The sequence below is a fragment of the Plutella xylostella genome, chromosome 23 (genome assembly GCF_932276165.1).
Source record: "Plutella xylostella chromosome 23, ilPluXylo3.1, whole genome shotgun sequence".
NCBI classification, from domain to species: domain Eukaryota; kingdom Metazoa; phylum Arthropoda; class Insecta; order Lepidoptera; family Plutellidae; genus Plutella; species Plutella xylostella.
The window spans coordinates 5,763,752-5,785,334 of record NC_064003.1 but is presented as its reverse complement, the minus strand read 5'-3'; the positions used below and the strand labels follow the sequence as shown (position 1 = coordinate 5,785,334).

General features: G+C 38.7%; 2 protein-coding genes across 2 annotated transcripts; one reads left to right on the top strand and one right to left on the bottom strand.

Moving 5' to 3' along the window:
* Window positions 1-3,346: 3,346 nt before the first annotated feature.
* LOC105392549 lies at window positions 3,347-11,116 on the top strand. Its single transcript, XM_048629610.1, has 9 exons — window positions 3,347-3,365; window positions 3,716-4,015; window positions 8,037-8,194; window positions 8,372-8,480; window positions 9,104-9,194; window positions 9,448-9,640; window positions 9,954-10,053; window positions 10,475-10,627; window positions 10,985-11,116. Exons 1-9 carry the CDS (start codon window positions 3,347-3,349, stop codon window positions 11,095-11,097), a joined length of 1,236 nt encoding a protein of 411 aa, XP_048485567.1. The 3' UTR covers window positions 11,098-11,116.
* LOC105392538 (3-ketodihydrosphingosine reductase) lies at window positions 11,082-13,363 on the bottom strand. Its single transcript, XM_038113754.2, has 3 exons — window positions 12,631-13,363; window positions 12,251-12,492; window positions 11,082-12,056 (listed from the first exon to the last, which is right to left on the bottom strand). Exons 1-3 carry the CDS (start codon window positions 13,199-13,201, stop codon window positions 11,808-11,810), a joined length of 1,062 nt encoding a protein of 353 aa, XP_037969682.1. The 5' UTR covers window positions 13,202-13,363; the 3' UTR covers window positions 11,082-11,807.
* Between the last annotated feature and the right edge of the window lie 8,220 nt (window positions 13,364-21,583).

The window sequence follows — 21,583 nt, the reverse complement described above, 5'->3', positions numbered from 1 at the left end:
GAAAACCATCTGTCTCTGGTCCTACATCCCTGAAAGGACCGGCGGGGAAAGGGCCTACCTTTCCGGCGGGGAATTTATATTTTCCCAGGCCGACAATACAATCCGCCACGATTCCTCCTCCTCATCAGTTGATACCGAATATGGAATAGCGCTTGGATTTGCTACTTTATATTTAAGAAAATGCTCGTTTTTGGCACCATGAATGCTTCATGGGCCTGTCCCACTGATCCTGGCTTGTTCCGGACAAACAAAATTGCCCTTTCTATGACTTATCTGAAGGTACTACATTGGGGCCTCTTAATCTCCCTGAAAGCTGTAAATTTAAAATGAGTGTTCACTATGTGCATGTGTGTTTACTTCTTTGTTTTTAGAATTTAACAAAAATGCATAAACTTGTGTTTTTAATAAATAAATGGTTGATTATTAGTATAACATATCATTTAAATTATGCATTAAGCTGATGAATTAATTTAATGCACTTTTCAGTTAAGAAACCTTGAGCAAAAGTGATGTGTCACACATTAAAAGAGACCAGAGAATCGGTACTATTACATGAAGTAATCAAATAAATAAATAATGATAAGATTTAATGATAATTCCATTTTTAAACCATTTTATATTGGTGGTCAGTTACTGGCATCGAGTGTGGTCAGTAACTAGATTTTAGTGGTCAGTTACTGGGAAAATCACTACTTTTTGTTTGCAAAAATATATAAAAAAATGAGTAACTTCTACATGTTTGCTATTTACTCAGAAATGTAGCTCTGTTATTCTAGTTTTTAAAACAAAAATCGGATTTAATTAGCGATAAGAATTGAGCCCGCTACAGACAAATTACTGGAACAACTCCCTTAAGGTGGTCAGTTACTGGGTGTTTTGCCCTATAAACACATCTGTCAAAACATAAACAAAAGTACGTTAAAAGGCAAAGTCTCAGAATAACAACAGCGAATAAAATATTAAAACATAAACAATTTCATACTTTTATAATCCATTCAAACTAAGTTGGCATGTCATTTCTATTGCATGCTTTGAAACGCAGCTATTTTTATTTTAGTTGCATTACAGTTTCGTTCCTCGTTCATTCAATTTAATCATGGTATAACTTGGTAGAATGCAAATGTACTTATCCTAGATATTTACTCGCGTATAATTTTAATTCCGGTATAGTTATTCTCGTGTAACGTGATGTTTGGACGAATCCACCCTAAGTACAACAAAGTTGCATTGTTAAAAAAAATAATTTGGACAAACGATTCTAGAACAGTATGGAGGTAGCTAATTAGGGCCAAACTAAAAATGTTGACTAAATAAATGTTATTGTAGACTAGTTTTCTATTCGTATATTAATAGTATATGTATCGTTCCTAAATAAATACTTAATTGCCTATGTTAAAAGCATTTAATGTTCACAAATTACTGTACTTTACGATACATAATATATTAAATACTCACATGTAGTAAGTACCCTACCAACTGAGTAATTAACTTTAGCTAACTGTTAATACTTACCTTATATGAGTGGTAGTTTTAATTTGTGAATGTGGTTCAGTACGTTCCTGCATTTATCTATAAAATATAGCTGATTTAATTAAAAGTGTTATGCAAATAGATATACTTACCTATTAAGGGAAGGAAGAGACTAACGAAAAAGTACCTTCTAAAAACTTTTAAGGTGCTGCCACACTTATTTTAAATATGTTAATCAAAAAATAATAATAAGAGGAAAAAATATAAAAAAATCTAAACGATCTATTTTAACTTCTAAAAGTCAACATCAGTTCATAAGTATAACATGGCCTAGGTCTAGCATGTAGGCAGGTACTTGATGCCTAACGTCGATGTTATCGTATGACTCGTATCCGTGTGTAAGTGGACCAAGTTCGACAACATTGAAAGTGTAATTTCTCATTCGGCGTATGGGTGATATGACCACCACTGGGGGCTACTCTTGCTTGACGAAATCCGAAGTCCAGGACCGCTACGGAGCTAAGTAGGGCTATATTGCACGTTGTATTAAACGCCCCGTTTGCATGACAGCTCTCCAAAACTTTGTAGGGCGGCAAATAAGAGTAGCCCTTCTGACCTTCTCGTGATGTATGGATTAATCATAGGGCAATTTTTTATGGCCTTAGTTAGGATAACATGTTTGCGACATAAGTGGACTGGTAAGGCACCCTACCCCTTAGGTACCTTAATTTAGAATAGCGCCATATTCGGGTCGGAAAAGTGTTTCAGATGCGATAGTGAATTGTGGAGCTATGAAACGAAGATAGACAGTCTCTTGGATAAAACTTTGGACTTCATCCTGTTAAGGAAACTAGTTACCTAGTTACATTAGTTTTACAGTGCATACTGAATACAGTACATTAATATAAATAAGCTGTATTTCTGAAAACTTTATTGAATATGTACACCTACTCACGTACTAAAAGGTATTATTAACTGGCGGCAACACTCTTGCCAATCTAGAACTAGACAAACACCTTAATATCCTATTGTCCCAGTTAGGTGCAGATTTTTCCTAACAGTTGCAACACGTGTGAGGTGAGGGCGCGGCCGCTTATGTCTGCTGCTTTGAAAATATGCTGCCTTGGTGTTAGAGGTATATTTACCCTTATTATCTTAAGGTTTTTACTGTAGTTCCTATGAAAATCGGGAGCATATCACAGATGACAACTGAATTAAAATAGTCCATTCAGTAAGGCAGAGGGTTTTAATATCTACCAAAGCTGACAACATGTTGCAAGTGGCTGACATGGCCTGTTTTATTTTATTCATTACTCATGTCAGTTCAATAACAAAACGATTACATACCTACCTACCTGCATGTAGCCTAGTTATCTAACTTTTACATTATTAATCGGGCCAACAGTAAGTATGGTAAGTACTTGTCTATATTATTATGTGTCCTAAATGTAGCACAGCAATTGCCATTTAGCCCATTAGCAGCACATACTTGACTTAAACTTAACCCTGTAACATACTTTCAGATTTAAACGAGGGTTTAACTAAAGTAAAACGAATGCAGTATCCATGCAATCACTAAAGGTTAATATGATCATAATAGTTAGGCATTTATTTTTTCTCGGAACCGCTACCGTGCTATCTATGAAGAGTAAACAAACCAGAACGGTTTCTAGACATTTAATTAAGTGTATCCGTTAGAAATGTCCCCACGGAGTAAGCGGAGTGCATCGGGTGAGCTAAAGTGCAGCCATATGCAGTTCATATCGAACACGCCACAGAAGAACCCAATATATCATAACCGGCAGATTACTTAGAATAACAATGCAAGCATTCGGGATAAAACAAAAGTGGATCATACTCATATGGATAGTCAGTAATGGCAATGCACTTCGCTGGTACACCGCATCAGTTGTCGAATCAAATAACTATGACACGGTTAATTCAAAGCCAAACTTCATTCAAGATGGAGAGTTCAGATATAAACCTGCACCAGCAGAAACTTTCCAGCATCAGACACGGATTCCTGCAAATGTAGCAAGAGATCATGGCAAGAAAATCAATACAACAACGCCCAATCCTGCAAGTGAAAAAGTACTGGAAAGAAATCTTGTTACCACAACCGTGTTACCTATTCCAACAACACCAATGAATGGTCTGTATCCTAATATTATTAATGAAACAGTGAACATTCCTTCTGCGAATAATCCGTCCAAAAACCAGAACATTCATCCCCAAAACTCTACAGCAAACCAGAGGAAAATTACAATTTGGAGGAATTACGTGATCAACAACACAAACGTTATTCAAAGAAGGCCTATGAAAAGGAAAATCGTGAAGCGATGTCCCACACCTTACAGAAGCAAGTACATAGATGGGAATAGAAAGGGGAAGTTTCTGGAAGTATTCCAGGTGGTTGAGTTTGACCATGTGCCGTGCACGTCGAGTAGTGGTCTAGAGGGGGTGTGTCTTCATGAGTACGAGTGTTTAACATCTGGTGGGCAGACTATGGGAGAGTGCGCCGATGGTTACGGATCCTGTTGTGTCAGTTAGTATACCAATTATTTTATAATATACTACCGCGCGCTTTGCTTCTCCTTAAAAAGTTTTTCAGTGGGGATTCCGCAATAAAACGCTTCATAGCCGCTGTGTTAATCAGCTAACTTAAACCAAATTTCATCAAAATCGATTCAGTCGTTTTGACGTGAAGAGATAACATACACAACACACACAATCACAAACGTTTGCCTTTATAATTTTAGGAATTATCCATTTGTTAGTCGTATACCTCGAAATCAAAAAATCGTTATAGCTTTTCACCTATTCGCATTTCGCTGCGATATCAAAATTTCTGAATATATTATCGCTACTTACAATTGTCGGAAAAAATCATAGTAGATTTACTTTCCTGCCTGTCTTCACTGTATTCGCTTTTCACCTTGATAGATATTTGTTTGTAATGCATTATTAGGTACATATCGCGATATTTATTTTACGCTACAACAATATGGGGGGCTTGTCGCTCACGTCCGTAGGTACAAACCCTAGTTACCCTACACGTGCCCCCTGGGTGGTGCTAACGAGTGACAACGCCGAATGTCGGGCGGCGGTAAATCGACCCGACCTCCTCTCCTAGCAGAGGCGGCGATCTCCCGCCGTAAAAAAGGAGAATCACCAACACGCCTGCCAAGCGCGGTGATTATGGCAAATACACCTCCTAATGATGGAAAAAACAAAGCCCCGGCCCCCAGTCCCCGGCAGCCCCGCTATCCCGGACTCCGGTAGCGGTCACGGTAACGGCGGGGCAGGGGGTGCGAAGAATCTCCGGCAGAGAGTCGGCTACCAGCCCAACCGACCCTTGCACCTGGCAACATATAACGCACGGACACTGAGGGAAGACGTGAAGATAGAGGAGCTGGAAGAGGAAATCAGCAAGTTAAAATGGGACATTATAGGGTTATCCGAAGTCCGACGAGAGGGAGAGGATACGGAAATTCTCCAGTCCGGAAACTTGCTGTACCACCGGGAGGGCGACCAACTGTCCCAAGGGGGTGTCGGGTTCATCGTCAACAAGTCCCTCGTCAACAACATCGTTGAAATCGGAAGTGTGTCGACACGGGTTGCGTACCTCATCCTGAGAATATCTAAACGATACTCAATGAAGGTCATACAGGTTTACGCACCCACATCTAAGCACACCGATGATGAGGTCGAACTTGCGTATGAAGACGTATCGTTTGCCCTGCGTAAGTTCACTACTCATTTCACGGTGGTGATGGGAGACTTTAACGCGAAACTCGGAAAACAAGAAGGCGGCGAGACGAAAGTGGGGTCACATGGATTTGGAGTCAGGAACCATCGTGGGCAAATGCTGGCTGACTTCTTGGAGAAGGAGGGCCTCTATATGATGAACTCCTTCTACAAGAAGAAGCCACAAAGGAAGTGGACGTGGATTAGCCCCGATGGGAAGACTAAAAACGAGATCGACTTCATATTGACGGATAAGAAGCACATATTCAATGATGTCTCAGTGATCAGTAGGGTTAAGACCGGCAGCGATCACCGACTCGTAAGAGGCACTTTGAATATAAACTGCAAAATAGAACGCTCCCGTCTAATGAAGTCCACGCTCCGTCCTACTCCTGCTCAAATCCAGGATCCCGAAAGCTTTCAGTCTGAGCTTTGCGACCGCCTGATATGTTTAGAGAATTGCGTTACAGTTGACGATTTAAATAATAGGTTTGTGGAAACTGTCCGAGAGGTAGGATCGAAATATTTTTCGTCCCGAACCAACCGAGGACCTCAAAAACTCTCAGATGGGACTCTGAGTCTCATAAGAGAACGGAGAGAAATGAGGTTGCAGTCTTCAGTTGATATGGTCGAATACAGACGTCTAAACAGACAGATCGCCAAAGCAAGACGTTGCGATATGAGACGCTACAATTGCAAGCGCATTCAAGACGCAATAGAGCAAAACAAGGGCTCCAAAGTCTTTGCTAGAGATCGATCTGTTCGGCAGACTCTGTTGACCCAACTGAAGACCGACACTGGCAACACCGTTTCATCAGTGCCCGAAATTCTGGGAGAAATTGAGAGATTCTACGGACAATTATACACCACAACACAAAACCCTATTACCAGCGGTGCTCACGACAGCCGAGCGCCACTCACCCGACACTATACCGAAGATATTCCGGACGTCAGTCTAGACGAGATTAGTATAGCTCTCAAACAGCTAAAAAACAACAAAGCTCCGGGAGATGATGGAATAACGACAGAACTTCTGAAAGCCGGCGGTAGACCGATTTTAATAGCACTTCGGAGGCTGTTTAATTCCGTCATACTCGAAGGCACAAGCCCGGAGGCATGGAGCAGAAGTGTAGTGACTTTGTTCTTCAAGAAAGGCAACAAAGCCCTATTGAAGAATTATAGACCCATTGCACTTCTGAGCCATGTGTACAAGCTGTTTTCGAGAGTTATTACGAATCGTCTCGAGCAAAGACTCGACGACTTCCAGCCACCCGAACAAGCCGGGTTCCGAAAAGGCTATAGTACCATAGATCACATACACACGCTTCGGCAGGTTATACAGAAGACCGAGGAGTATAATCTACCTTTATGTCTAGCGTTTGTGGACTATGAGAAAGCCTTTGATTCTATTGAGCTCTGGGCGATGCTTCAATCCCTTCAGCGGTGCCATATAGACTATCGCTATATCGAGGTGTTGAGATGTATGTACAATGCTGCCACAATGTCAGTTCGATTACACGAACATAGCACAAAACCGATCCAGTTGCAAAGGGGCGTGAGACAGGGAGATGTTATTTCTCCGAAACTGTTCACCTGTGCACTGGAAGATGTTTTTAAGCTTGTAGAGTGGAAAAGACTGGGCATTAACGTCAATGGCGAATATATCTCCCATCTACGATTTGCTGATGACATAGTTATTATGGCGGAAACGCTGGAGGAGTTAGGCGAAATGCTCACAGACCTCAATGATGCTTCTAAACAAGTTGGGCTGAAAATGAACATGGACAAGACAAAGGTCATGTCGAACGAACATGTTTCATCATCGCCCGTAACTGTAGGAGGTGTCACCATCGAAGTTGTTGATCAGTATCCCTACCTAGGACAAGTGATCCGATTAGGAAAATCCAACTTCGATAAAGAGGTAGCTCGTAGAATCCAACTCGGATGGGCAGCGTTCGGGAAATTACGACACATCTTCACTGAAAACATACCTCAGTGTCTGAAAACAAAAGTTTTCAATCAGTGCGTGTTGCCAGTGATGACTTACGGAGCCGAGACGTGGTGCTTCACCAAAGGGCTTATCCACAAGCTCAGAGTTGCTCAGCGTGCTATGGAAAGGGCTATGTTAGGCGTGTCCCTGCGAGATAGGATTCGTAATGAAGAAATCCGCAGGAGAACTAAAGTTACCGACATAGCCAAAAGGATTAGCACGCTGAAGTGGCAATGGGCTGGCCACGTAGCCCGCAGAGCCGACGACCGCTGGAGTAGAAAGGTTCTGGAGTGGAGACCCCGTGTCGGCAAACGGCGTGTCGGTCGCCCCCCAACCCGTTGGTCTGATGATCTGCGGAAGGTAGCGGGAAGCCGCTGGATGCAGATGGCGGGTGACCGTTTGGGGTGGCGATCGTTAGGAGAGGCCTATGTCCAACAGTGGACTACGGAAGGCTGAGAGAGAGAGAGAGAGAGAGAGACAACAATATGCGACCCAAATAAGATGCGATAAAAAATACTTACTTGCTATTCAAAATATATGCAGCTTAATAAATAAGCTATTGATAATACATGCTACATCAAAATTTGCTACTGTTGTAAAAATCTGTTAAAAATATATGCTAGTAACAAAATATACTACCGATATTATACGCTACAACAAAAAACGCTATCACGGTGAAATGCGAATAGGTGAAAAGCTACAAGGATTTTTCAATTTCGAGGTATACGACTAACAAATGGAATTATCATCTACTTCGTTAGGGTAATGTGATACTGAACTGAAGTGATATTTTCACACCTCTCTAACCAATACCCCTTGTGTTGTACAGCTCAATTCTCGTGCGGTGATCAAACGCAAGCTCACAAGGGGTGGTTCACGAACCCTGGGTATCCGCTACCGAGCACTGAGCGGCTGTCGTGTGCAATCACCGTCAGTAAGGCATCGCCAGATATTACACAAATCCGGCTGGATTTCAAGGATTTTGAGGTACGGTCATGTGCAGAGAAACCTGACCCCCCTCTCATAGTAACAATACTTCTGAGAGGACTCAGATTTCTCTGCCTTATACCTAATTACCTACGCTTTGCTCAATATATATAAAATGATCATAGCATTATGTTGGTAAGAAGGTTTACTCAATGATTCTTTTTTAATGTTTTTCAGTTGCTCCAACCCACTGACGGGTCGTGCGAACTGGATCAGTTTGTGGTTTCAGGACAAAATATTAACAATTTTGTTCCGATACTTTGCGGTGTTAACAATGGATATCATAGTAAGTTTTTACATTATTTCTTTAAAATAAATTAATCGTAGGTATCTACAAGCAGCAGTACCTATAATCAGCAAGAATATTTAACAAAAAATCCGAAAAATAAAATCTATTGTGTCTGGTTTACTAAACTATTATACCTAGTGCAAAATGTTAAGTTACACTATCTACGAAAAAAAAATTAACATAGTCAATATAAGTTTTGTTACAAATTGTTTGTGTGGCAGCACCATAAAACTTTATGGCTTCGCACAATCCGCGCAATCTTAACTAATCCTAACTAATATTATAAATGCGAAAGTAACTGTGTATGTCTGTCTGTTACTCTTTCACGCCAAAACTACTGAACGGATTTGAATGAAATTTGGTATACATACGGTCTAGACCCTGGGAAAGAACATAAGCTACTTTTATCCCGGAATTCCCACGGGAAAACTTTTTAAGGCGAAGCAAAGCGCGCGGGAACAGCTAGTACTTTATAAATTCACATACACTGCATTTCATACAAAATACATAATTAAATAGTTAGGTAGAGCCAATGTGGTCAGTGTGGTAGCACCATATTTCCAAATAATAAACACGTATTTATAAGTACGTATCTTAATATGAATAAACTTTGATTTCAGTATATTTGGAAGTGGGAGAGGCGGACGGCCCCGTATTTTTGTCAGTGCAGACTGTTACAGCCGATTCAAGACTATTCGCGATCAAGGTATGGTTTCCACGGAATCTAAATTTAGGTAGCGCTTTATTTTATAGCCATGCATCCCGCTGCTGTTTGGTTTCATGAAATAAAGGAAATGTGCTTTTAAGGTAGTCTTCCTTCAATGCCCGACTTTGATTTCCAACAGCCAACAGTACCTATATCGATGATGGATATATCTATGCAATAAATTATCCTAAGCCACGACCTACAACTTCATCCACACAAAAGAACGCAGTTATTACAAGAGTCTCAAATTCTCCCAAGTTCTCCAATAAGCCTATTCTCATTTATAACATTTCTATCTACCTATCTCCAGATAACCCAACTGACGTCAGCGGACGAACATGCCGCGCCGACCGGCTGCCTGCAGTACTACAGAGGAGCTCACGGGTTCCTCGAGTCTTTCAACTACAACGACAAGTCTTCCATTGTACTGCCCAAGATACCGAGTTATTTGGTAAGTAATGTTGGTAGGTAGGTTAGAAATAATTGGGTTGATATAATGGAAAGATACTATGTGATCCATAGCATCTTTGTATCCGCAGTCCTCTGTAGATTTTTAAAAATCCAATAACCTACATCATCGACATCGTCACCAGCCCGAACGGTTGATCAATTATTTTGCCATAGGCCTTTCTGAAATGACTCAATCCATACACTGCCTACGGCTTTACTGATCCAATAACTACTGATAGCCTGTATGTAGGTATCTTGTCGATCTAGAAGACGAATTCACTTATGTAGAATAACAAAATTATAATTTATTTCAGAACAATTTAAACTACGCTATGTGCATAGAGCGAGCGCCTGAAGCTTGCAGCGTCACTTACACAAACACGGGCAATATGGATATTGTTAACTTTGATGCAGGTACTTCATTAAATGCTATGGGTACTACATAAATATTCTATGAATTTGAAGCCATTGAGTTAAGGGAAATGTATAATCAGAGATACTCTTCCGCCAACATTATGGGTACAGTTACTATTAACAGTTACGTCCTAGTCGTCATCAAAATCGCAGTAGCGCATAGCTGTACGAGGTGTCATCAATCAATTTCTACTTACAAAACTCATGAACCAATAAACACTTTCGCAGTAGCCAATACTACTCCTACTACCCTTGTTACACCTACCGAGTTTAGTAGCGAGACAGTATCCTCGGCCGATCCTCGACCAATGAACAGCTAGCATTTGAACGAGTGCTCGGTCGAGGATACTGTTTCCGCCACTCTACTCGGTAGGTGTAATCAGGGAGACACTTAAGTCACTTACCCTAACCTCCTTTCTAGACGACCGGCCTCTAACGCCTCCAGACCAGGCGGGGGTGGAGATATTCAACTGCCCGAGCGACTGGCTTCTCATATCAGCAGCTCGGCTTTGCGGCGACAGACTCAACGACGGTTCAGTCTTCCAAGACTTCTCTTTGGATGCGCCTGTCACTGGTTTGTATTGAATCTTTTTAGAGACTTTTTAAAGGATTTGAAATTGTTTTTCTGCGAAGAAAACATTGTGCGGAAACTTGTACATCCACAGATAGCAGTAGGAATTTAGTATGGAGGTATTGTATGTGCATTGTAAGCATTCCAAACGGCGATATCTCTGGGAGTCATCTCTGACTCCTTCGGGGATTACAGTCTTGGGCATATGCATAATAATCCAAACGAAATGAACTTACTTAGTTTCATACATAATAGTAGAATTGTTCCTGCATTTGCAAATTTTGTACTTGACAAGATACACACACAGAGAATGCACTCGTTTTTAAGGCAAGTCATAACTTATGTATTAATTCTTTTCAGACATAGCAGCCGGGCCTATAGTGGTGTGGTTTAGATCGGACGGCGCGCGGGTAGGACGCGGCTTCAGGTTGGAATACCAACAAAACCCATGCACAAATACAGCAAGAAAATGATTTATTGTGTACTTCATTTTGTGACTATTAGTTAAGTATTTTAATAAATGCATTTATTTAGTTACTAAGATAGTAAATTAAGTATATGTAAATAATACTTGTACTGTATAACTAAACGTAAATAACAAAATAAAACTAGCAAGTTTATAATATTCGCAATTACATGACAAGTTAGATTTTCCTATTTTATGTACTAAGGCTTTTTGGAAAGTAATCCATGCAGTATGGGGTTAACTAGAATTAACTTACCCTTATCAAAATTAACTAAAAGTTGAGTTGACATAAACATAAAAAATAAACTATGTTCTTAGGTAATAGGTAGGAACAACAACAAAGCTAGGATTATTGTGAAAATGTAAAATGATATACATCGGAATGTAGAGTATCCATTTAGTGGAAAAGTTAAGTTATATGTATAAAATTGCTGAAAAGTAAAATATGAAATTCATAATGTTCACAACATCAATAACTTTTTTGGTTTTATATTCCCAATTCTTGGGTACTATCACACATAGAGATTAACTTGGTTATATATTTCTTTAGTGAGTAAATAACATCAAGGAAATTGACTATGAGTCTGGTTAAGCACCTAGTCTACATAAATCTAGCCCAGTAGTTGGGTAAGTACTTCTACAATATTATCCAAAAATCTTACACTGTGTCCGTATTACTCCATATTTACCTTAGAGATCTTATATCCTTTGAAATGTTTATTTATCTTTGTTCTTCTCTTCAGTGCAAGTATTTTCTTCAACCTTCACATTTGGTGATATTAGTTTTTCAGCGAGGTCATTGTTAACAATGGCATAGAAATTGGTCAAGACAAATACCATGATAAATCGTAGCCCTCCCATGAACACACACTGGGTCAAAACTTGCCAAATTGAAGAAATGCCATTGCAATTCAGAATTTCTAACATCTTTCCGGTGCTGCCAAAAGTTGAGTACAGCTTGCCAGCCTGAAAACAAAAGTTTTTGAGTGAAAATTCCAACAATATTATTTTTGTATTTATTTTCTGCAAATTTATGTATGTAGCTATGCAGAGGTAAATTATAAACACTTTGTTGTTTACAGATTCTTACTGAGGAAAACATAGTATTATTGGTATTAAACTCAAATTAGGTAATACATATAACTATAGAATAATCTCACCATAGCATCATGGACTATCTTTTTGCCAACATCATCAGGCTTCCACAAGCCCCCCGATCCAGATATAAGTTTGGTGACAGTCGGCTTGGTAAGCTCCTCCTTCTCGAAGCCAGGAGTCTCAGTGTCAGGCGGGAATGCCAACGTCACCTGCACATTGGTGCCAATAGCCTCCATGTTTATGGCCTCGGCCAGACCACGGACAGCCCATTTTGAGGCGCCATAAGCACTGTATCCATAGATGCCTGGAATAGAAATAGGCATATTGTTAGGTTCTGCTATCATAGTAAAATATATTGGGAATGTAGAATATAGTGCTGTATTATTTATGCTCCAAACCCTGCCCCCCAAGATCCTTGATTTTTAAACAACAATGTACATACCCATTAATGCAGCTTCAGTAGTCACAAACACAATGCGGCCTTCATTCCTCTTTTTCATTGCAGATAACACATACTTGGTGGGGTCGGCCGTACCAAAGAAATTCAAGTCCATCATGTGCTTCACATCATCTGCCTTCATGTCTTCAAACACACCACATATGCACATTCCAGCGCAATTTATCAACATGAATATTGGACCTAGAGTAGCTTCAATGTTTGAGAAGCACTTCTCAACTGAATCATATCCAGATGTAATGTCTAGAGCAACATATTGAATGTTTTGATTGTTTGCGGGTGCTACCTTCTGAATTATCTCATTGACAGCATTCTTGAGGCGCTGGACGTCCCGGCCAATGATGGTCACGTTCGCTCCTAGTTTCGCTGCTTCCAAAGCACTGGCTTTGCCGATTCCACTCGATCCACCGGTGATGACAACATGCTTGTTTTTTAAGTCTTTGAAGGACCTCTTCGGTCCCATAGAGACTTTTATCAAATAGCCAATGTAATAAAAGCCAATAATAAAAATCAATACCGCAAAAGTGATTGTACACCAACAAATTTCAATCTCCATGGTGGTTACTATTGTAGTTTTGCTGTTGTGACACTGACTATTCACTGAAAGTATGAATTACTAAGTTTTCAAATAGGTAGGTTAATAATCTCAAACCCAAGTATTTTTCGACAATAATTCAACAGGTGAATCTGAAAACCTGAAGTTTCAAGAGTTGAAGTCACAGAGTACATTAATTATTCTGAGGATAGAGCTATCAGTCACACGATGATATCAGCGCCAGCTGTAGATGTGCCCAGGAACTAAATTTCATATATGTCTATATAGCACTAATGGTAATACATAGGTATTTTGATTTATTTCTAGCTATTTGTATCTATTAAATACCTACGTGAATAAAATAACGGGGATAAATTAATACATCAGGATAAGGTTTTCGTCATTTTTTTTTTATAATACTCCACACATTACATTCCACCAATAGCATTGGTCCATTTTCTGAATCTTCCAGCATCCTTATCAGGATTGGGGAACCTATGTAAGGTACTGGTGGTTTCACCTGCAATAAAAACATTTATATTTAACCAGCATGACGGAGAGCCGTGGTGGCGTAATGGATAAGGCCTCGTCCTCTCAATCGAGAGGCTGTGGGTTCAAATCCTGGCCTGTACCAATGATATGGAGTTCATAGTTTAATGCCGCGCGGGATACTGGTTTCTACTCTTGGTTTCGCTTGAGCGTCGATGAACTACGAACGCGATCCATTACGGTATCGCCGAGTTGCTATGAATACGGTATCAGGTCCATTCTTTTGGCAACCGAGTTGTACATAGCTTGATAAGCCGCCACTAAGCACCAATCCTTCAGCTAGATTACATCAAACTTAATTTTACTACGGTAGACACAACACTCGTCCAAAGTCGGAACATTAATTAGTGAATATAGGTACTTACGTTTTTCATTCTGGTCACAACCAGGAATAAAACACTTATGTTTCGACGCCATAGTACAAAATCCAAATCAAAAGGCAAATCAAGGTCAATTATAGTACTCGCAAAGGTCAGAAGGTGAGGAGGCAAATCAGAGTCCACGAAAAAGCTAGAGTTGTCGATAAAATCACAAAAATCCGAAAAAGTTATTTGTATTATGGCGGCCGTAATAACAAATAACGTTCCGTATTATGCACACATTGCGTGAATGACATATACACACTGAAATATTTTGTAGTATGCAAATTCTATATTTTTTAAACATATTGATGTCAATATTAGTAATATAAATATATATGAAATGTTTTATTTTATTAAATTTTCGTGAATGACTAGATACTAAAATATTTTATAACTATTATAGCAGTTGAATTTGACGTAATATTTTGACTGTAAAGAAACGTACCATTGCCGGAGTTTTAATAATTACCAGTATTAAAAATAAATAATAGTAAAATAATGTTGCCAGATATTATTTGGACTCAATTATCATTATTATGATTCTCATTACAGCGCCATCTATAGATGTGCCCACAAACAAAAAATTAGAGCTTGAAAAATAAGAGTGACATTTTGTATTAGCTGAAAAGCCCATGGTTGAAGTCAGTTCAGGAGGTGGGGGAGGTGCGGTAAGGGGCGGAGGCGGCAATCGATCCATCAACTGTCACTCCTGTCAGTATTCATTTGTGTGTCTGTTATTCACAGATTATATTCTTATAAACCACGAACTCCTAATAATAATAAAGGCCCGATGAACGAGTTCTGGTTTTATTTATTACTTCTATTCTATTCCGAAGGGGGTGAAGCTCCTGTAAGTGGCTCTTTCGAGTCGAACCTTTATTCATAGGTATCCCCCCAGCTCAGCCAGCCTGTAAAAGCTTGGTAAAAGCAGTCTGTATTTCATTCACATTCATTCCGTACTTCGTATTTCGCCTCCCGCTCACCGCTCACCCCCCCTCTCTCATTTGCTCTCATTCTACTCCACTTTGATTTCGATCTTTCAGTTTTCAGACTTTCAGTGACAGTGGGTCAGTATGTAGCAACTTATAACTTCAAACACAAATTTGACTCAAATGTATGGAGTTTGGATAGTTTTGTTTATGGTGGAGTCATTCTATCTCACTCACTTCCTCTAACCTTTCATGTCATAAAATTACCTACTCTGTATAAAATGTCATCTGTCATTTATGATGTCAGTCGTTTTGTTCAATGTCGGTTGTATAGTGCGACAAACTTATCTGTTCCGGTGAGAGCGAACTAAATTGATCCATATCTCTTTATTTACTAATGAAGCATATATTGATATAGATTAGATGGGTTTATTGAAACCACAAGAGCGAATTACCACTACTGGCAAACTTAAAATCGTATAGAATGAAGAAATATTACATATTTACGTGAGCTGTCACCGGAACAGATAAGTTTGTGGCACTGTATTTAAATTTTCAATTTGTTATAAGTACAATAATACCATGTTAAGGCTGTCACTAAAGCTGGAAGAAAATCAGAATCTGTCAAATCTAGTGAGGGGGGGTTGAGGTATGCGGGGCGTTCTACGGACAATGACATGAAATTTTAACATAGTACTCGAAAACATAAAAGTGAAGACATGCCACTTTGTTAAAAATATACTAAGTAAGTAATATTGTTTTGTGATACGAAAATATTTATTTTTATTTGAAAGTATTTTTAATATTTAATAATTAATTATATATAAAGTCGTACCCGTGCCGATATTTATACAGGTTGTTGCAAAAAGGGTTTAATACTATGCCGAAACCTACGTGTGCAGCATGTTATTGATGTTATTTCTAAGCCAGGAAATGAAATCAGAATGTAAAAAAATCGCGAAAATATTATCAGAGTTTAATAGTTCAGGGTGTTGTATTAAACTCTGCCCCCGTGTAATAAAAAAAGTATAGTTAGCCGAAAGGGCGTTACTCAGGCGTCACTCTGAAAAACTTTTATCCTACGTAATTTTTTATATTCATGAAAAAAACGCTTCTTCATATAATTTTTTTTTGGTCACGTGACCTTTTAGTTAGACGACCTGTTTTTTTTTGGTGTTTCAAAAGCAGAACAGTAGTTTGCAGAACTCTGCATATACAGGGTGTCACAAAAGGTTACGTAGCTGGCAAAGGGATATGGGGAGGTCACCAGAAAAATAATAACATGTAAGTACCCCCCCGCAAGGGGGTACATTAGTACAAGGCGAGAGTGTGTATTTTTTTTTTAAGTACTTATGTGTATTTGGGATATGATAGAAATAATATTTTAGTTTCTTAAAAACCAAAAAATTTACACCTTGCTGCGCTCTTTTGCTCACTGTAAGTACACCTACAAATATTGCTGTATTAAAAAAAACGGTTTTGTTATAACGATTATAAAAAAAAAGTTATTTTCATGTCAAGGAGTCATTTACCTAATTACGATTTCACTCAACAGCAGGTGAACTGAAAAAATAAGTTCTAGTTCTATCATCACTTTAGATCGCAAACATTGTAACTCCACTTTTCTCGGCGAAAAGTACTCTTTGGTGTCAATAGAAACGTTTTTTGAATTCACATGTTTTCCTCTTTATTCGAAAAAAAAAAACTGTATTCCGCATTTTACCATTTGTTTTCCTCTAAACCCCAAACCGTGATTTTTAAACAAGAAAACTTAGTAATTATACCCTTTATTCTCATATACAACGTGCGATGTAGGCGAACGTGAACGAAAACTATGCAATAAGCCTTTGTTTTTATTACTACTTTAGTAAATTACAATAACATACTCAACAATGTTAATTTTTCTTTTGCAATGTTATGTTGTTAAATTAAGATCTAATATTTTATTAACATGAAGTTACTTTCAACTTTTTTTTGCATCTATGCGTCGAATCACAGCATGACGGCTGCTGCAGCTTCCTGCTGTCCTGTCCTCCAACCAATCCCACCAGTACTGCAGGTTGCGTCGAATACGAGCCATTCTCTTCGACTTGACAAGACAGGTGCTCCCGGAAGGATCATAGATCGCACGGAACCCGTACCGTATAGAGGCAACGGACTCCTTTGCAACAGCCCCCCAGATTCGGAAGTAGCCCATGCACTGCATGGCGAGCACAGCTGCAGCAATTTTTTCGTAATGAATCATTGGGATGTCATCCCCGAAGGAGGCTCTCAGCCTACCTCACGACCTGTGTGACATTAGAAAAATGCACTGTGCTAACGCCGTTTGCGAGCTTGATTTGCAGGACCGCGTTGTATGCCAAGTTCCACAGCAGAGGGATCCAAGACCTACCGCTGTGGAACTCCGCAACTGAACTTCTTCAGTGAAAACAAACCCTCTCTTTTCGCATCCTTAATGTACTTGTTAGACACGTATGACCTCTGTCAATTTTCTGCAGATAAGAAGACAAGTGATGGTATACAAGAGCCGCCCTAAAGGCTCGCCCTCTAGGGGATAGAGTTGAACGCGGTTACTATTTTTAAGCAAACAGCCAGCGCAACAACTCGCCCGTGGTTCTTATCCTGCTCCGACAGTGAACGAACGCAAAGTATTGTACCCACTATTCGAATCCGCATTTCGGATGCCAAACTGACTGTCCGAAAGGTCGAAACCGTACCACCACAGAGGTATGACTCGTTCGAAGAGCTTATCAGGCTCTTACAGCAATCAGATGTGTCGGTACACTGAAAGATAATCTACAGGCCTGCTTTATTTATTTAGGAGCACTAATGGCCTCCTTTCAGTCATTGAGTCACTGGCACTCAGGCTGCGGTTGAACAGGAAGATAGACTGTCTAAACAAATCATTTTTAGGCTAGTTAAAAAAAACACTTTAGGTGGGTAGTATGCCAACTAGAACTACAAATAAAACAGTATTTTTGTCTCCTCTAAAATTTGGTCACGAGGAGTTACGATGATTACGATCTAAGGTGACGCTGACGATATTTTATACAAGGTATTGAAAAAAGGGTATAAAGCTTAGCCAAAAGTGGATTTAGGTGCCATTCTGATCCACTTTTCTTCTACAATTTTGAAAATTCACGTAACAAAACCTTTTACATAGAAACTTATTCGATCACGTGACTTTTTACTATAGAGACCGAATTTATTTTTCGAGAATTTCCAAAACTTGGAGAACAAAAGTTGTTCAGAATAACCCCTGAGTCAAACCCTTTCGGCACAGTATACCCTTTTTGCAACATCCTGTATAGGTAATATCAGGTTTATAAAAGACCTGGGCCTGTAGAGTGAGACTCGGCATGGGGAGTCATAATTTATAGATCTTTTAGGTTGCAGTGGCGAATGGGCACTGGTAGCCCTGCCCTTTTCTATAACTATAACTATAGGTAATTTTATGGCAATTTAAAAATGGTATAACATTTATCTATTTGAAAAAATCATTAAAAATATACATTACCTATCACCCTAATTTAAAAAAAAAATTCAGCCCTTACTTTAAACTTATAACACCCCTCTATTTCCTTCAGGGGTTAAAAAACCTGTGTATTTAATATTTTCTTATGAGTTTTTTTTTTTAAACTAGGCTCTTACATAGTTGTACATAATATTATGCGGTATTTTATTCCACTTGAAACGCATAAAATTCATAGCTACAGTAAACATTTCATTTTTTTCATGGCGAGATACAGTCGCACTTAACCGCTTTTTTGCAAAGCTTGTTAAATAGATTTAAAAAATTATGTAAATTTTAGATCTTCAATTTTTAAAAATACTTACTTATTTTTAACAACCTGTAGTGTACAGACTACCACATCTTAAAATATATATATTTTTAATTAACTACGGTTTTTGGTTTCAAATAAAACAAATTATGAACTTACTTTTCAACACCCTGTATATTGTGTAGCTTACCTACCATACACAACCGTTAAAATAAAATAAATTACCCCTCAGAATATAAACAGGCTCGCGCTTTGGCATACTGCATTGACCGTATAGTTCTTATTCGGAGAATCTAATAAGTGTCATTATGTGCAATGTTTACCTTTATCTATGCATCTGTAACTCTATAGTAAAAAATGTAAACAAATCGAAAAGGCGAAATGTTTTCTAAGAATTTTCGGCTTTTCTGCATCTAAAATGATTAGAAAATTAACTTTCCATAGCAAATGCATATGTATTATAATACTTGTAGTCATAATTTGTTGATTTAATCAGTTTTTGTGAAATATTTGATAAAAAATAAAATGGCGTGGGTATCGCTCCTAACAGGCCGCCACCAGGGCGACGACTGAAGAAATCTGAAATCTGTCACGGTGTCATCATTTTTAAACCGGAATTTATTAGTTTTTTGCAAAAAAAGTTGACTTCTGGTCCATTAAATCCAACTCTTTAAGGTAACTTTGTTAAGAATTTAATTACCTACACATACATATAAGATTCCATGAAAATGGGCCCTCTGATTTCGAGGGTTTTTTCATAATAAGTCAAAAAATGGCAAAAGACATGGTGTGTTTGCAATTTTTTTTAACATACTTATTATAATCCTGCACCAATTTATAAGCAACTAACATGTTCAGTATACCCTCTGCTACAAAATATATTTTTATCAATGTGATAGAAGCCACCGTTTTTCCAATCTAATCAAGTATATCAAGCCGACTTTAGCATTTTAGCTTTAGGGATCCCCTTAATGAAAAAGTGGATAGAATCAGTTTCCTTTTAAGTGTATGTGGTGTCTAAAACAATAAAATCACTACCAAAATGTCAACAAGAAAGTGCGAAATATGTGGACTGTAATCGAATTGTAAAGACGGCCAAAGACGTTTTTTTATGGCCAGATTTCCTTTGGACGTATCTCGGTAAGTAAAAAATAAGTAGCTATAAGTAAAGCAACGTATCTTACTCGATATAAAGGGATATTTCTGTAAGAAAACATAATTTGCTCCGTTTCATTTCAAAATAGAGTGTTGGGATGAGACAATTTTAAAACTATCGATATTTTTCTCAGGTGTAAAAAATGGGTAATAGCTACGGGCTAGGAAGATTTAGTATATGTTCCCATTGAAAAACTGCACCAGCTAAAATTTATATGTGGAAATCACTTCAATGCTAGAGATTTTAATACGAAGAAGAGTCGGTTGAAAAAAACTGCGGTTCCAAGGCTAAGACTAACTCTAAAGCCACTCTCTGATGAAATACTAAAAGAATTTCCTTTGAAACTTATGAAAGAAGAGTAGGTATAATTAGTAGATTTTATAATACACATTATGTACACCCAGGGGCAGAGAAACCTAACCCCTCCCAGAAGCATTGTTAATATGTGAGGGGGACTGTACAATTACAATTGAATTTGTTCTATTGAGTGGCATTTACCTATGTTTTTCTAACTATTTCTTAATTGATTATTTTACAGAACAAGGTGCATCATGTTCTACAGATAATAATATGACCAATATTCCACCAGTACAATGTGCTGTAGAAGTACACACGACACGACAGGACTTTGCTGAAATCAAGGGGATATGTACAAAGGTTCCACTCGAGAGAGCCACGTACGGGATCTTCACCCCCTACCAGAATAGAATAGACATCAACGTACAGGCCAAACGGCTCAAGCTACAATGATGAGACTTGGCAAGTAGGTTCCTTAGGTAGTGTAGGTGAGCACTAATAAAGAAATTTCTGAAATTCCCACGGGAACGGAAATTAGCGGGATAATATTTTTGTATGAAAAATCTAAACCAAATCTAAGTTAGACGCTTGAAATTTGGCATGCAGGTACCTTAGGCCCGGGTCTCCTATTTACTCCGTAGGTCGCGTCAAGTGTCACCGCCGTAGGCCGCGTCACAATGTTCACTACTTCTACGCGCCAACGTCGGCGTGTGAGGGAGACCGCATCAGTACATTTCTATAGTGAGCATCGTGACGCGGCCTTCGGCGTGACGCTGGACGCGACCTACGGCGTAAATAGGAGACCAAGGCCTTAGTAAACTTAAAGCTTAGTTACAATAGGATATTGCTAAATTTTTACAGGAATGGGAGTTAGCAGGAAAAAATATTACCCACGGGAAAATCTTTCAAGGTGAAGCAAAGCTCGCGGGAAATGCTAGTACATATGTATAAATGTATATATATTCTTAAATAAAAAAAATATTTTGTTTATATCAAATCTTTTCCTGATCAAAAACTGTTTTACTTTTTGATTAACTTCTAATTTATAAGGGGATTGATGACATACATACTAAAACAAGTCGTATAGGTACTGCATAGTAGTTAAACAAAAAGAAAACCATTTAAAAACTGACTAGCTTTAGCCATATACAAAAAGAGAAATCGTTACGGCCAGACTACACAGTTCTAAGAGCACCGATAATTCGTTGTAAATATGTTAATGTACAGTTTTATAACATACATGCTACGAGTTATCGATACCGTTCGAACTATGCAGAATGATCGTAACGATTTCTTGTAGTGTATACCTACGTCAACCATTACAAGAG